The sequence below is a fragment of the Echinops telfairi genome, unplaced genomic scaffold (assembly GCF_000313985.2).
Source record: "Echinops telfairi isolate 266 unplaced genomic scaffold, ASM31398v2 ScPeMD7_5592;HRSCAF=6446, whole genome shotgun sequence".
Lineage (NCBI taxonomy): Eukaryota > Metazoa > Chordata > Mammalia > Afrosoricida > Tenrecidae > Echinops > Echinops telfairi.
The window spans coordinates 46,639,287-46,657,623 of record NW_022109491.1 but is presented as its reverse complement, the minus strand read 5'-3'; the positions used below and the strand labels follow the sequence as shown (position 1 = coordinate 46,657,623).

Below are 18,337 nucleotides of genomic sequence, written 5' to 3'. Positions count from 1 at the left end.
ATGATGAGGGCAACAAATGTATAGATGTGCTTTACACAATTGATCTATGTATTGTGATGAATTGTATGAGCCCCAATAAATTGATTTAAAAAAGAAAAGAAAAAGAAAACATCAGTAGAATGAGCTCTGAGAGGTCGTTCTCAGAAGTAGTTGACCTAGTATCAAAAGCTGTATAACAAATGATCTAAAAATGAATTAGTGTAAAATTGCATTTGTTAGGTTTACAGATTCTGTAGGCCAGTAATTTAGCCAGAGCAAGGTGGGGAAAAGTTTGTTTAGTTACCCAATGCCAGATGCCTGATGGGAAAGATTCAAATGGTCCCCCACAGGTGTCTTCACCTACATTTCAAGTACTTGATGCTGTCAGCTCTAATGTTGGCTTGGGTTATTGGCCAGAAAACCCACATGAGGACTTTCATGTAGCTTGGGCTTCCTCACAACATAGTGGCTGTATTCCATGGGCAAATGTCCCAAGAGAAAAAGAACTGGGACAGAGAGCTCCATGTTCTTTGGAGCTAGCCTTGGAAACCCAGGGATGTCTATTGCCCTGTATTCATGAAGGCGGTCATAAAAGGTTTGTCGGACTAAGGACAGGGAACCAGGGCCTCACCCCTGTTCTAAGTGTGGCAAGGCTCTGGAAGAGCATCTGAGTCAGGATTTGTTGTGAGTTTTTGGTAAAAAACAATACACCACAGAAGCAATTATATCAGGAGTTGAGATTCAAGGGGCTAAGAAGGTATAGGGGGAAAAAAAAAGATGGAAGATGACTGAATTGTGAATCATACTGCTTTTTACTTCACTTTGCCAAGAAAATATGAGTATGCTATCCCAGACTCGGAGTCCTTTCATTCTGACACAGAAACAAGTGAGAATGTTTCTCCATACAAAGAAAACAACAGGAAATCACAAAAAGGAACAAGAAGGGACACTGGCCCTTGCTTTCAAGGTTACAGTGACAAACAGAAGACCAACCCTTCAAACAAGATGATGTGACATCAGTGCCACCCTACTGGGCCAGATCATCCGATTTCTCAAGAAATGCCAGATATCTGGATTTTTATGTAGGTTCCTGACTTTGCTTGTTTTGATTCAAATTCAAATCAAACAAACACCATCATAAAGGTCAAATAAAACAGTACCCTGCCATGAGTTTGCTGTGTGCCACTCCTTTGCATCTCCAGTTTTAATGTGGCTGCTGAGTCGAGATTATGTGGACGTTAAAGAGAAGAGACAGGTGGCGTCCCTGTGTGATGCAAATGGTTAATATGATGACTGCTGAGAGGACTTACTGAGAGGTGGATGATGGGTAAACATGACAGTGGGGCAGAAGGAAATAAAAAAGAAAAAGGGGAAAGAAAAAGAAAGTAAAAATTATATATAGGTAAAATATAGATATGTGTATATGAAAATATATAAATATAGGTGTATCTTTCTATATATATACATATATATTTGTAAATACAACAAGGAAGCAGATGGACTTTGGGCCTCTACTTAAATCTTAACATAAGCACAAGAACCCTCTGTCTAGTAATATGGCACTGTACAATAATCACCATCCAGACACTATTGCTGAAAGCAAAATGGGTGCACAAGCAAATGTAAGAAACTCCCGTTGAGGGGGGCAAATAACAGAATTGTAGGTAAATGGATATATTGGATGAGCTAAGATTCAGCAAAACAAAAGCAAAAATCCACATATACAATAAGAATAATAAGGACTCATGAGTAGTAGCGTGGGAAAGGGAAGAGGTAAAGGGGCGCTGATAACAAAGAGTTCAAGAAGAAAGAGAATGTTTGGAAACTGACTGTGGTAGCAACTGTACAATTATGCTTGACCTAATTGAATTATGAAATGTTATACTATCTGTAATAGATCTCCCCCAAATTATTATTTTTTAAATGGTTAGAATTTGAGTTCACCCAAAGGCATCTAGGCAGATAGGCCTGGTGATCTACTTTAGAAAAAGTAGCCAGTGATAATCCAGTGAGTACAATATTACCCTGCCAACACCCATGGGTTCACCGTGAGTCAGAGATGACATGAGAACTGGTAAAGATGTCGTACAGAGGTTCAAGATCTAAAGACAACTTGGAGTTTCTGCTAGAAGACCTCTTCTAGCTATTTATTCTTGCCTAGTCATTGCATAAGGTCCAAGACCATTCAGGCAGGAATACTATGATGGAAATGATGGGCCAACTACTCAATGGTAGGCATAGCAGAGACTGTTAGGAGTGCAGAGTAATTCTTTCTCCTAAAAATGTCTTGTCACACTGGACATCTGTGAGTTTGGGCTGGTGTGGGATGAAGGAGCCTTGTCCTAAACTCAGTGACATTTAGGGAACTTTGGATCATATTCTTCAGTAATAGAAACTGGAAAACCTTGGTAGGTATTTTCTATAATAATATATTTACTTCTCTTTCAAAGTGAGTTAAATAAATTCAAAAATGAAATCAATTTTTAAAGCTAGATGAGCTTTGCCCATGCAGAGACTATAATAAAGAACATTTCTTTAAAAGGAAGAACTCTAAACAGCGGTCATTTACTTTAATGTTGTGGAGGTAAAATTTTCTTACTGGCTGATCAATATCACGGTAACATTTTGATATCATTAAATATGTTTAATAAGTCATGCTGTAGGTTCAAGTCCTAGCCTATCACTTCCGAGTCATGTAACCTTGAAAAAAAAATACCTGACTCTCCTTGCATCTCTTTTCCCTCACTACAAAATTAGCACTTACCACAGAGAGTTACTGCCAGGATAAGATCAGGTAACTCATATCCAGCACATGGCAAAAACTCAACATGCTAGGTATTCTTAGCACCCTGATGGGGGCCTCATGACAGCATTGCCTCCTCAGTATTTCCTCAGCCAGACAGACTATCAGATACCCTTTCAGAATAGACTTTTAAACTAGCACAAAACTCTTTCTTTGGAAGCAATGCATTATCTTTGATTTTTGTCCTAAATCTACTCTCTGGGACCATGATACAAATTAATTTAATTAATTTTCTACATGAAAATATGTCACACATCTGAGGATAGCATCCTCTTGCCCTGTGTCTGCATCCTCCGGGTTGGACATCTAAAGTGACTTTGAATCCTTGAGTGCGCCTCAGCTTTTTATTCCCTTTCTCAAATGTGCCCCCCAGACAGGAGGCTAAGCCTCCAGGCACGCTCCCTGCCAGCTTGGGGACAGATCCTTTGACCTGGTCCTCTTCAGTGTGTAATACGTTCATAGCTTCTATAGTCATCACACGTTTTATCATTAGAAATTTGCTCCATTTCATGCACTTCTTTCTCCAAATAAGTGTTTCATTAGTTATTCATTCGGCTTCTTCTTACAAATAGTTGTTCAGATTTCTCTGACATAGTCTTTTGCTGCTGCACTTTAAATGACCATTTTAATTTGTCAACATTTGGTGTAGTTTTGTTTTGTTAATAGTCTTTTATTTTGATTTCAGCATAAAAGCAAAATTTTCAAACAGGGTAGCTTTAATCCATGACGCTCGCTGTTAAAACTGTCGCATACTCTATTTTTTATGCCATTCTGGCTTACCCTTTCCATTTTAAGCCTTGTGGCTATTTCCTTAGTTTCCTGGAACGATGCTTTCTTCTTTTCTTAATCTTCTCCAGTGCTGCAGGGGGGTTTCTTTCCATTGTCAAAAAATCTTCTGTTACCATATTTCTTCGATGTAAGAAAGTCAAGAATGGACTACTACCTTTGCGTACCCCATTTAAGACATTGCTTATTCTTTGGTTGCCACACTGTTCCATATTTTCAACATACTCTTGATCTGTATTAAATTCATTTAGATAAAAAGTTCTTATTTTCTATTTTGAGTTTTCTAAGATTTATGAAAAACATTTAAGCATACTTTTAAAAATTTTTATGGATTTTACCACCTGCCCATTTTTATTTCTGTGAAGTTCTAAAAAAGAATGTGGACATAGTCATTTAAAGAAGACGTTAAAATAAAACAAACCATAGAAAAGCAATTTTTGAGTTCTTTAACATAAAAGAATAGCTATCTCTAAATATACAGGGCATTTTGTATGCCACTTCAAAGGCATATAATTACTGACTCAACACATTTGATTCAACATTCTGTATCTAGTTCCGTTTTCTTTTGCTATTTAATACCGGAGAGAACACTTTTGATGCCTGATTTATTTTTGTTGTTTTGGGGGTAGGCATGAGAGTCATGAAAATTTACTCCTTTTATTTTGATGTTTGTGTTTGCTTGTTTTTTTCTATCATTATAGCTAGAATCAATTTTTTTCAGAATACGATTAGCTGAGATGAATTCTTTAAAAATATATGGAATGTGATGTTTTTTAAATTAGCTACATATTATGCTTTCCAGTAAGAAAACTGACCTTGCTTATCTTTCATCATTGTCTCCAGTCCCATTGCTTGGGTCTCTTGTTTAGGAAAAATGCTCTTTCTCTTGCATCGAGTATATTCTTTCACACTTTTGTTTCTGCTGTTGGAGAGTTTTTACCATATCTTTTTTTTTTTTACTTTGCCTTTAATGTCATTAACTTTGTAACAAAAGTAGTTTTGTTTCTGATAGGGATTTAATCACAATCTTTCATCATCCATCCATCATCTGTTTCATCTATTCCTGTAAGCTTCTCAGTTCAGCCTCTGCTCCTCAATGACATCAGCTCTCACTTCAGCCAGGGTGATCCACTACTACTGAGGATGATAAAGGGTTTCCTCTACTTTGTGTTGTACATTGTGAATTCTGCCTCTTGGCATATTTTCAAAAGTATACACCTTCTCTGATTTATCTGAAATTGTTCCTTTCTGTGATATCATCCTGTTCCAGTGGTTTCATGCCCAACTTGGTAGTTTAAGTAATAATTACTTAATTACTTCTCACAATTTTTTGGGTTAGAAATTTGGATGGGGCTCAGCTTGTGGTCCCTCTGCTCCATGTGCTAATGACAGAAGACACTTGCCAGGGGCATTGATAAGCATGGTAGAAAAGTGACGGTCAACTGGAACTGTCACAATTCTCCACAGCAATTTCTATTATTTTCCACAAGACATGGAGAGCGTTTCAGAGACATCATTTGTAAGTTATCTCAGTGTGGGTTCTAGGACCAGTCTGTGCTTGACAATAAAAAGAACAAAAAAATTATAGAAGAGTTGGCATGGAAGTTAAAGGGTCCTGAAGTCTGAAGCTAGTATGATGTTCTTGATGTCTTCCTACAGCTCATCATGTCTACTGTTGTTTGTGTTCAATGAAGTAAATATGTTCTTGAGATGTTCTTAAATTTAAGGTGGGATATCCTCAAGGTTGTATTTTGTCTCTCGTGGACTTGTTTTCATTTCCTTCAGCTTTAACTTGAACTTATATATGCACAATTGGTGCACTGTTGTACAGCCAGCCCCTGGCCTTCAATGTCTTTTTCTGTAGATGTAGTCAATTTGATTTCTGTGTATTTCATCTGGAGAAGTCCATATGTACAGTTACTGTTTGTGTTATTGTAAAAAGGTATTTGCTATGATCAAGTAATTTATCTTACAAAATTCTACCATGTGAATTCCAGCTTCGTTTCTATCACCAAGACCATATTTTCCAACTACCAGTGCTTCCTCTTTGTTTCCAACTTTTGCACTCAAATCACCAATAATGAACAATGCATCTTGATTGTATATTTGATTGATCGTAGACTGAGGACATTAGTAGAATTCTTCAACTTATTCATCACTAGCACTAGTGGTTGGTGCATGTAGTAGATCACAGGAACAAATCCATAGAAATGCAAATATGTATAAGAAAGAGGTTTATATCCACAAACAATTGAATATTGAGAAAATGTCCCAGCCCAGTCCAGATCAAGTCCATAAGTCCAATATTAGCCAATATGTCCGATACCAATCTATAAGTCCTCTTCAGACACACCAGGTACATGCAATGATGCTGAATGCAGGATGATCACAGGCCAGTGGGTACAAATTCTTTGGGATCCAATGGTAGCAGAAGCATCTCAGCACAGGCAGGGGTTTCCACGTGGCTCCTCAAGTTCCCAGGGCATGGGGTCTATCAGCGTGGTGACATTTATCTTGTCAGAAGACTGTCTCTCAGGGAGTAAGCCTTGTCAGTAGAGAATCTCCAAGGGAGTGAATAGAGAGTCTGCCCCGACTCCAAGGGGGAAATATAGGAATTCCCGGAATTCTCAGGAGAAGGCCATGCCCGCACAGAGGCCTCATTGACTATAACTTAATTGACAGACTATACTCTACCCCTTCACTCTTAATCCTCTCAAGTCCTAAATTGACACCAGACTACGTAACTAACACACTGCATAAAATTTAAAAATAGCTGTACTGCCGAGTAAATGTACCTAATTCCAGGTCTGTTCGCTGACCTTCATGACTATCTCCCCTCTGGTTATGGGGATCTTCCCCTCCCAGCCTGAAGTCCATTTTGGGGGCTCTTCAAGGACTTCATAGTTTTTCTTTGCTTCAGTTGCTGATCTGTTATGATCCCTTCTTGGTTCGCCCCACAAGGGGGCTTTAGACTGCACTACCTCCCCACTGGGCGGCCCCAGATTTGTCCTCTGTCGCAGTCTGTTCCAGTAAGGGGATAACATGGCACGAGCTGTTGTCAGCCCCACAGACTCCTCTGTGTCCCAGCTGCTCCCTGCAGGGACGTTATCTTCTAGGCCTGGTGTGCCAGCATAGGGTCCAGACCAGCTGTCCCTTTCTCTTCTTCCTTCTGGGTCTGCTTCTGTGTGGGCATGGCATGCTGGCCACTCTCCCAACCTGTTGGTTTAGTGATGCTCTTTGTCACCCATATTTTTAGGGATGGGGTCAGACTGGATCTGCTTGGGGCCAGCGCTATAGCCGACTCTTTTTCTGCGTTCCTCAACGTGGCCACATTTCCTTCATGGTTTGGTGCACTGAGGTAGGGTCTGCATGCTCACTCCAAATTCTGTAGAGACAAAGCCAATACTCTCCCCCTGGGTGGGTTAATGCCCTGATCCTCCACACCCCACCCCACCGTCATCATCACCATTCTGGCCCTCACTCCCACTCCTTTTCTCCCTCTCCCCTCCCCGCAATTCCACTTCTTTGCGTTGGAACTACATGTACCTCCTTGGGTTTGGTCTAACCTCCTCCTGACTCCCTGTATCTCTACCTGAATATTGTGATATAGGAGCAAAACACTGAGGTAGTGGATGGACTTTGAGACTCTCCTCATACCCTCCCTCAACACCAGAACATTTTGTTCTAACAAACTGGCATTCTGAGATGCTCAAGCTCCTGACGCAATCGCTGAAGGCAAAGCAGGTGCATAAGCAAATATGGTGAAGAAGGCAGATGGTGCCCGGCTATTAAAGGATATAGCATTTGGGTTCTTAAAGCCTTGAAGTTAAACAAACGGCCATTCAGCAGAGAAGCAACAAGCCCATATGGAAGAACCACACCATCAACGTGATCATGAGGAGTCATCAGACCAGGTAATAGGCATCAGAAGACACATAACAAACAAACAAACAAAAACATATTGTGGAGAATGAGGGTGTGTGTGTGGAGCAGACACCCAAAGCCCATCTGTAGAGAATGGAACAATTCCCCCACAGAGGGGACACAGGGAAGGGATGAGTCAACTAGGGTACAGTAAGGCATCAATAAAACACACTATATTCCTCTGGTTCTTTGAGGCTTCCTCAGCCCCCACTATTAGGACCCCAGTACTGCTTCTCAATTCAGATTAGACCGGAACATGTACACAGCTACAGAAAAGAGATGGGGGCTCACGACACATGGAATCCAGGAGCAAGAGTGGGAATAACAATACCATAAGGGTAGGGATAAAGTGGGGAGGGGAAGGAAGCAGTGGGGGGAATCGATCACAATGATTGTCACACAGCCATACACCCCTCTCCAGAGGGAAAGAACAACAGAAAAGATGAGGGAAGGGAGACAGGGGTCTGTGTAAGATATTAAAATAATAATTATTTATAATCTACCAAGGGAGTATGGGGTGGGAGAAGGGGGAAAAATGAGGAGCTGATACCAAGAGCTCAAAAGAAAGTAAATGTCTGAAAATGAACAGACAACGTATGTACAAACATGCCTGATGCAATCAATGTATGGATTGTAACAATGTATGGATTGTAACCCGATAAAATGATAATTTTTTAAAAGCTGTATTGATTGAATTTCCTTTAATGTGGATAGCTATAATCCTACCACAGACAGCACTGTACTTGAAGTAGATCTTGAAATGTCTTCCTGAAAATCAATGCAATGCCATGCCTCTTGACTGTCATTCCAGGCATAGTAAATCATATGCTTTTCTGATTAAAAATGGCCAATAACTCTCCATTTCAGCTCATTAATGTCTAGGGTAGTCATCCTTATATGATCCATTTCATTTTGATGACTTCCACAATTTTCCCATATTAGTACTTTGTACACTCCAAGTTCCAGTTATGAGACTTTTACAGCTGTTTTTCCTCACCTTGAGTTGAGTCCATTAGCACAAGAAGGCCCTGAAGCTCTACTCTCACAATCTTTACTCCATTCAATTCATGTTAGTCAATGCTAACATGAGAAAGCAGCGTTCTTATCAATCACATTTCTAGTGCTTTCCAATCCAAGGGACCCATCATCTGGCACTATTTCTGACCACGTTCTGCGTTCATTCATTAGGCCTTCAGTATCTGACGGTCTTTCCATGCTCTGCATAAGGTTTTTAGAGGCTACTTCCTAAAACGTGGGAAGCCAATTGCCTTCTTCATAGTCTTTTCTTAGTCTGGAAGTTCTGCCGAAGCCTGTTTACTTTAGATGACACCTCTGGCACTTAAAATTCCAGTCACAAAGCTTCCAGCATCCCAGCAACACACCAGCCCTCACAGTCTGACAAACTGACAGACAAGTGGTGGGTCATTCCTTAGACCTTCAATGTTTATATCCTTCTGGAAAAATTAAATGGAAACTTCTTTTCTCCTTTCTTTTCATTTTTCCCATTGTCCAAAGAACAAGCGCATAATATGCCACAGACTAAAGCTGCAGGGGCTGCTAAACACAGACGCCAGAGCCTCTGGCACTTGGCTGGCTCCCCCAACGTCTGTCGTCTAGGTCAAGCTTGAAACCGCCAGTGAAGGTGGGGAGGAGAGCTAATGGGGAACATGTTGTTTTCTTATGGTTCAATGCTTTAAAAAGTAAGATGAATACTTACATATCAAAGTTAAGATAACCCTTCCATACATTTTCTTTTCTTTAAGCAGAAAAAAATAATTTTCTCCCAATTAAGAACTTGATTATAAAAAGAAAAGAAAGAAAAAATGAGAATAGTACAGGTTTTTTCAAAAAAGATAGGCAGAATTCTCCAACATTCTCTACAATTGTTAAATATATGATTTTTAAATCCCATTTTCCAGAGTTAGACAGGCCCTAATTAACTCAAGCATAGTCCAGAATTAGTGATTTCCCAAAAGATGATTAGAAACATAGCATCTCAGGTCCCAGCCGAGACCTACTTATCAGAACCTGTGCTTTGTGACAACCTGTAGGAGATTTGTGAAATGTTTAAAGTAAAGATGATGGCTTTCTGGTAAAGAAATTCAAGTCAATGGCTCTCAGTCTTGATTTAGAACATCTTGAAGCTTTTTACAAAAATACTGATGAGCTTCTCTAATATCTGGGGCAAGGACTAGGCTCCTGTAAGTATACATGTCAAAATGCCCCCAGGTGTGTTTTATGAACAAGGGAAGTCTGAGAATGTTGGTAGAATGATGCCCAAAGTTGCAGAGCATATTCTAGGGCAACACCAAGAATAATACGCCAACCCTTGGTGACCTTATGTAGAAGAGAGCAAACTGTTTCCTGACTGTGCACCATCCTCACCATCACTAGCATCTTAAGGTCATCATTGCAGCTATTGTGTCAATCCATCCCATCAATGTTCTTCCTCTACCTCACTTGGTCATCTATCGATGGCCTCATGAAGAATGGTCAAGCAAGCGAGAAGAACAATGTTATATAGTGATCTGTAACACTTTCATTGTTTAATTTTTAGAACGAGATCACCAGCCCTTTCTTCCTAATTTTCGTCTGCTGAAACCTATCTATCATGTGCAACCCTGCTGGTATTTTAAATACTGGTGGCATAGCTTCTAGCATCCCAACAAAATGCACGCCACTGCAGTATGACAAACTGAAAAAAGAGTGGTGACTAATTAAGATAGGTACTAGATGAAACGTGGCAGTGTGGAACTTGGGGGTGGTCCTAGTTAATTTTAACTTCTTTGTGATTGTTATCAGAAAAAAAATCACATACATCAGTAACAAAATGCAGGTGTTTTGGCATTAAAAATATCATTAGAGGACCCCCTCTTGAATTAAAAATCAGCCTCTCTCAATAAAGACACGCCTAGTTAGTGGCACACATAAAACTCAAATGTGTACTGCAATTTAAGAATATAAAAAAACCTGCTCTTCTAAAAATTTAACAGCTTCCGTTGTACTAAAAAATATTTTATTCAGGTATAACTGGAGAATTTAATCAAAATGAAAAGTATGGTCACTAGGTAATCATGCAATCAGATGAAAGAACAAATATAATAAAGGCTAACAGAAGGTGCACATATTTGACATACTTTTGCATGTGCCAATCACCATTGCCAAACGTCAGCCTCTTGAGGCATAAATTAATTTACTATAAATGTAGGCCTGGGCATGGCTATGTCTGGATCTGGATGGTGAATAATAAGTGTTAGACTTTTGAACAACAGCTAAACGAATGACATTTATCCAATGTGCTGTGTTTTTTATTCTTGAGCAGAATGTTTCTCTTGGAATAGGTTTCTGTGAGTCTGAGAACACACGTCTGGTGATGCCTGCAGGCCCTGAAGAGAACACTGATAAATACAAAGTGGGGTAGAAAAAATACCCTGTACCCAGACACCATGTTCCCCAGGAACATCATTTTCCCCCCATACAAATCATCCCCCCTGGAACTGCTGCTCAGTCCTACCTGGTACTGCTGGCCAGTACAGAGGATGAGGTGGTCATAGAGAACAACTTCTTCCTGGGATACCAAGACGTGCTTGGCTGCTCGGTCTATGCTGGTCATCCTACCAACCACAACATTAACCCAGGAGCAAAGTGACATCCGTGCATAGTCTTTATCATTAAAGCAGTGGCTGCAGAGAGAGAAAGTCCATCAGTGACATTTGAGCAGCTGACATCAGGTATTAAATAGATACCTTGTGAAATGGTTCAAGTCCCTTAATGGGTTGAGTCTATGTTCTCACTGTCAATTTACCAGTAGTCACAGGAAGATGCTTTTTCTTATAAAAACTTAATCACAAACTGACACTCCATTAAAGCTAAATCAGTATGTTTAGATTAGATCATCTGAGTGTGTGTATTTTATATATACACTCTTTCTTCTGCTTCTGTTTCATGGTGGTTGCATTTTAGTTGTTGAATGCTATATTGACCATGGACTGGGGGGAAACGAGACAGAAGAAAAATGACACTATTGAAGATTCCTAAAGGCTAGGGTAAAAATCCTAGAATATTTCTCAAAAAGACAACAGATTGTTAGAATTGGTGTATGGATTCATGGCAAATGACAAAATCCATTTGGTTTAGAGAAGATGACAACTAGGGAAACTACATTTTCTGAGTTTCATATGAGTTTGAACATTCTGCTGTCATGTAAGAATAGTATGCTGCTTGTGACTTTGAGATTATTTTAAAAGCTCTGTGAAGGCTGTTTCAAAACTTTTTGGAAAGGTTTAACCTTATGCAAATGGATTGTTAATGATCCTTTTCTGAAAGCTGAGTCTAAGGTCTTTCATTAAAATTTAGGCTGCATGATCCTTTTCAAAAAGAATCATGTCACACAAAAACAAAAACAGATTAAAAATAAAAAAATCAGAATATATATATGAAGGTGGCAGTAGTAAAAAAAAAGCTATAACAATATGAATGTCTAATAAAACAGATGTCAAAGTAATAGCCACCATGAAAGAAGGTATATAGACATACAATTGATTAAAGCAATAATTGAACATACTACCAAACTCATTTAAGGAAGAAGCAAGTATAGGCCTGATACCCAAATCAGGCAAGGACATCACCATAGATATTTGTACACTCTCTTTTATTTTTTTAATTAAAAGTTCATTTTATTGGGGACTCTTACAGTTCTTATAACAATCCATACATCAATTGTATCAAGCATATTTATACAAATGTTGCCATCATTATTTTCTAAACATATACTTTCTATTTGAGCCCTTGGTATCAGCTCCTCTTTTTTCCCTCCCTCCCGCCGTCCACCCACATGACCCCTTGATAAATTATTATTATTATTATTTTCTCATCTTACACCAACTGCTGCCTCCCTTCCCCCGTGGTTTCTTTTGTCCCTCTCCCTGGGGTAGGGTGCGTGTGGTTATGTGTTGATCACTTCTCTACCTCCTCGCCCCACTTTCCCCCTACCCTCCTGGTAGTGCAACTCCCAGTCCTGTTCCTAGATTCTGTGTGTCGTGAGCTCTTCTTATCTCTTATCTGTGCCTGTGCGCATGCTCTGGTCTAGGCTGCAGTGAAAGAGAGGATTGGGGTCACAATAGTGGGGGATGAGGAAGCCTCAAGGAACCAGAATAACAATGTGTTTCATCGGTCGGTGCTATACTGGGCCCTGGTTGACTCATTCTTTCCATGTGACCCTACTGTGAGGGGATGTCCCATTGTCTAGAGATGGGCTTTGGATCTCTGCTCCTACCCCCCTCGTTCAACTCTTCTTGATATGATGGAATAATTGAATTGTATGACCTGTGGATAAAGCGCCAGTAAAACTGTTAAGAAAAAAAGACATCACCATAAAAGAAAACTTAGACCAATACCTCTTATTAACATATTTGCTACAATCTTCATCACATTTCTAGCTAATATAATTCAACAAAAAATTTAAAATATAATTTATGTCGGATATGCAAAGATAGTGTGATATTATAAAAATCAGTCAATGTAATCCACTATATAAGTAAAACAAAAGAATCATATGATTATATCGATTGATGCAGAAAAAGCATTAAACAAAATCCAACATCCATTTTTATAAAGTAATCAAATATGAATATAAAAGAAATTTCTCAATATAATAAACACCATATATGGAAAACCAGCCAGCAGCACTTCACTCAATGGAAAGCATTCCCCTCTAAAAGGGAACCAGACAGGGATGCCCCTTATTACCATTCTTATTTCGTATATTCCTGGAAGTTTTAGTCAGAGGTATTATATAACAAAACAAAGTTAAAGGCATCCCAATCAGCAAAGAAGAAGCAAAACGCTGTTTACAGATAATATATTTTACATAGAGAAAACTAAATATTTTACATAGAGAAAACTAGAATCCATTGAAAAAAATCTGAAACAAATTGAAAATTTTACCAACATGGCAGCCTACAAGATCAAATATATAAATAAATAGGATTCTTGTACATTGAGTTAGTTAATTGTGCCAATCTGGCCGATAATCACATGTGGGGCTAATTGAAGGGCTGAGGGATAAATGGGTGGTGAGCCTCGCCTTTTTAGTTCTCGGGTCTCTTGCTTTGTGATGGTTGCACCAGGGTGCAGCTGCCTTAGCAGTTCCCTGCTTCAGCTTGCAAGATTGACTTCATACAAGACATCCCCAAGGAGAAGCTACATGGACATATCCCGATGCAGCCCTGAGTACTGGAGCAGCCGTGTGGAGACCCCTGCTAGTGCTGAGATGCTTATTCGTTCACTGACTCAGCTTTCCTCCTGCAGTCGGCATCATTGCCTCTGTTTTGTGAGGTAGAGGACTTTGTGGACTGGTGTTGGGTAAATGGGTTAATATTGGACTTGTGGGCTTGGGCAGCATTGGGTTCGGATGTTTTCGTGATGCACATTTTCTTCACATAAAACTCTCTCTTATACATGAGTTGCTGTGGATTTGTTTCTCCAGAGTACCCAGACTAGTACCTACATTAAGGAAGGAACCCTGAAAAATAATATATTTACAATAATTTTTACAATGTTTTTACAATATAGCATTTACAATGACCACTCAAAAGATAAAATACTTAAGAATAAACCTAATCAGAGAAATTAAAGATTTATATAAAGAAAACTACAAAACAGTACAACAAAAAAGCAAGAGAGACTTAAACATGGGACAATGTGTCATGTTCATGGACAGGAAGAGTTAATATAGTGAACATGTCTATGTTTCTGAAAATAATCTATAAATATAACCCAATTCCTATCCAAAGCCCAGCACAATTATTCAAAGAAATGGAAAAACTAATCACTGACTTTGTTTGGAAAGTAATGGAATCCAGGATAAGCAAAATACTATTAAAAGCCCCCCCAAAAAATAGGGGGCGTCTCGTTCCTTGATTTCAAATCAATTATACAGCCATGGTAATCAAGACAGTTTGGTAGTGGTAGAACAATAGATATGTAGGCCTATCGATCATAATTTTAAAAATAGAGAAATAAGACCAGACACCCAGTTTTTGATAGCAGACTAAAACACATTGAATGGAGAAGAGAGAGTCTATCAACAAATGGTACTGAAAAAATTGGAGCTCCACCTACAAAAGAATGAAACAAAATCCATATATCATACCATATAGAAATACAACTCAAGATGGATTAAAGACTTAAATATAAACCCTAGAACTATGAAACTCATTAATGAAAAAATTGGGACAAATTTAAGGGTCCCAGTACAAGGCATAAGCACACTACCAAACATAAGAAAATAAATATAAAAATCTTCTTTACAAAAGATAAACTAAAGGAACAGAATTGGGAGAAACATTGGTAAAGATGTATCAGATAAAAGGCTACTCTAAATTTACAGAAAACTGAAACATCTCAATAACCTAATTTTCAAAACACCTTAGTAATCTAAAAAACATGGGCAGAAAACATCCATAGACAATTCACCAAAGATGACATCTAGGTAGCCAACAATCTTAAGAAGAAATACTTGAAATCTATAAGAGACATGTCAATCAAAACAATGAGCTATCACTTCACTCTAGCACTCATGGCAAAATTTAAAAAACTCTGAAAATAAATGCTGGAAAGGATGGGGAGAGATTGGAACACTCCAATGTTGCTGGTGGAACTGAAAAATTGTTATAGCTAGTATATAAAATTGTATGATGTTTACTTAAACAAATTAGAATAAAAGTACCACGAAACAGCAATCTCTCTATTCTGTACATACCCCCAAATAAATAAAGAACAGCTACCCTATATACTCAAGTATAAGCCAAGTTTTCCAGCATATATTTTATACAGTTTGTGTGGTAAAATTAGGTGCCTCGGATGATATTCAGGTCGGCTTATACTCAGGTATATATGGCATACGTATACCTATGTTGTTCACAGCACTAGTCATAATAGCTAAAAGATTGAAACAACCATAATGCTGTGGAGAAATGTATAAATAAACTCTGGTAAATTACCATGAAATATTATGAATCTCTAAAAAACAATAATGAATGTCAAATATTTCATGACATGGACAAATTTGGAAGGCATTATACTCAGCAAGTTTATCAATACCATAAAGACTGTATTATACCAGTACGATCAAAGAAAAACCAGGAAAAAATGGCTTTTACACCAAAAGAAGCAGACTTTGAAAGTTAAGGGGAGACCAGAGGGACACGGGAGAGAGGGTAGGAAATGAGAAAATACTGTCATTTCAATGTATGATCAATTTAAATAAAAAAGAATCATGCTATAGTTAGTGTTCCTTCTATCACTGATGAAGTGGATCCCAGGGGTGCTGCGTGCCCTGAGACACTTTAGTTTCCTCACCTCACAGAATGGGATAATTAGTCTTCCCTACATGCCTCCATCCTTGTCAGGAATGAACAGGACAAGTATGAGCTGCTGCTTTGTCAAACAGGATGCATACATATGTGAAGGATATTACTCAAAATAACAATAATGAGATATAATCCTGTTTACTCTCCTTGGGGGCAAACAGAATCCTGAAGTGGTAATGGGAGTGCATTTTTTCTTTTTGATCCACTCGTGCGCCTGCTCTTGCGACACAATGAGAATTCTAGTAATAGATGCACATTAGACCTGATACAAAAGCTGTGAAGAGAATGGAGCTCGGGGCTTTTTCTCTCTCTGTGAAACAACACTTAAAAACAAGAAAATTTCTGCCTAATAAGAAAAGAAAATTAGATAGTGTCCCAGGCATGAGACAATAAGTAATAGATACTGAGATAAAATTCCCCTTTGAATATATTTTTGATAGGAAAACAGAAACTTCACTGATCCCATGCAAAGCTAAGACACACTCATAAAAATATGATCCTTATTTGTTACAGGGTCCTTTTCACAATAGGACTAGTATGGTGAGCTGTCCAAGATAGAGAAAAATTAAACAGAATCATGCACAGGGAATTAATCTTTGCTCAAAGATAACAACTTTTAGGAGAAATTTGGGGAAGGCTAAGATAATGCTATTTTTTATGACAAGAAAGTGGTGTTGATAATGTCATTGTGTTGGTAACGTCAGGAACTTTTATTCAAAGAAAAAGAGGTATTGAAAATGGTGGGGTACTTGCTTCAATAGTCTTTCCGTGTTCAACAACAGTTCTCTGTTTAAAATATCACTGTGCATATCAATACTCATTTTTCCTGAAAGAGCTAGTAGCCATCACATTGATTATGACTCATAGTGACTCAACGTGTGTCAGAGTAGAACTGTATTGCACAGTGTGCTCAAGGGCTGTTTTCCTAAAGAAGTATATTGTCAGGCTTTTATTCTGAGGCACTCAATCCTCCAAACTTTTTGTTAGCAGTCAACTACATTAACCATTTGTACCACCTAGAGTAGTAGATATTGAATGTGGTAAGCAATAGTTTCCAAACACAAATTTTCAGGAGAGACCAGTCCCTGGAGAAGGGCATCATGTTTGGTCAAATGGAAGTGTGGCAGAGGAGAAGCCGACACTCAATTAGATGGATTGACACCATGGCGCATCGGAGGGTCAGGCAGAGAAACCATTGTGAGGATGGCACAGGACCGTGCAGTGTTTTATCCTGTTGTGCATAGGCTCACTGTGCATCACAGCTGAGTGAATGGTACCTGACAAGTAATATCTTCCAAAATTACTTCCTAAGCAGAGTTAAAAGGCATCAAGAGTCTAACAAAAAAGGGCTGTTTGAATGTGGTTACCAAAGTGACTACCACAATGGGAACAATTGTGAGGATGGTGCAGGCCTGGGCAGTGTTTTGTGTTTTGCATAGGGGAACTACGAATCAGATAGACTCAACAAAAACAATGAAGAAAATATCCATAAAAGCATACAAAAATGAAAAAAAATTGTACAAAATGAAAACAAAATAATGTCATGAGTCAATTCTGACTCACAGTGACACTACGAAACTCATATACTGTTAGTGGAATTGTTAAATGGTACAAGCACTGGAAAATGGGATAGAACTTTCTTTAAAAGATAGAAATAGACTTCTGGTAAACATGGTAACTTAGGCAGACAAACCACAAAATCACTCTTCAACAAAGACAAGATAAAACAGAGATAGAAGAGAAACATGGGGTTTGAAGGGGGAAAATAAGCTCTGAGTGAAACAAAATAAAAGCTAAGTGAGGCAAACATCAACAGTAACACCAGTGAGGCACTCGTGGGTTGACGCAAACACTCCCAGCCCCCATAGTTCCCAGGTACATGGAAGCGTCCAAGTCCACATTGTGCACCCACCTGTTGTTAAGTGCCATCCAGTTGGCTTCACCCAACAGTGACCCTCTGCACAACAGAAAGAAACACTTCACGGTCCTGTGCCATCCTCACAATTGTTCCTATGCCTGAGCCCACTGATACGACCACTATGCCACTCCATCTCGGTGAGGGCTTGCCCCTCCTTCACTGCCCTTCCACTTTACCAAGCACGATGTCCTTCTCCAGGGGCTGGTCTCTCCTGACAATATTTACAAAGCACGCAAGACAAAGACTTGCCATTCTTGCCTCTAAGCAGCATTCTGGCCTTACTTTTATCAAGCAGGTTTGTCCTTGAGCAGTTCATACTCACTGTCATGGAGTCAACGCTGACTTGAGTCAAAGCTAACATATAGTGACCCCCTGTGGGTTTCCAGGACTGTAACTGTTTTCAGGAAGAGAAAATCTTTCTCCCATGGAGCTGCTGGTGGTTTCAAACTGCCGACAATGTAGATTTCAGCCCAACAGATAAGCACTATACCACCAGGGCTCCTATTAGCAGTCACAGTACTTTCTATATTCTTCCCCAGGACAATTCAAATGCAT

The 18,337-nt window shown here is 39.0% G+C and overlaps 1 protein-coding gene across 1 annotated transcript in view; it reads right to left on the bottom strand.

Moving 5' to 3' along the window:
- The window catches only part of CFAP61 (cilia and flagella associated protein 61), a 399,631-nt gene that overhangs the window by 125,371 nt on the left and 255,923 nt on the right, over nt 1–18,337 (bottom strand). Inside the window, exon 20 of the mRNA XM_045295176.1 lies at nt 11,007–11,175. Coding sequence (XP_045151111.1) covers nt 11,007–11,175 — 169 coding nt within the window. The remainder of the gene's footprint in view (nt 1–11,006; nt 11,176–18,337) is intronic.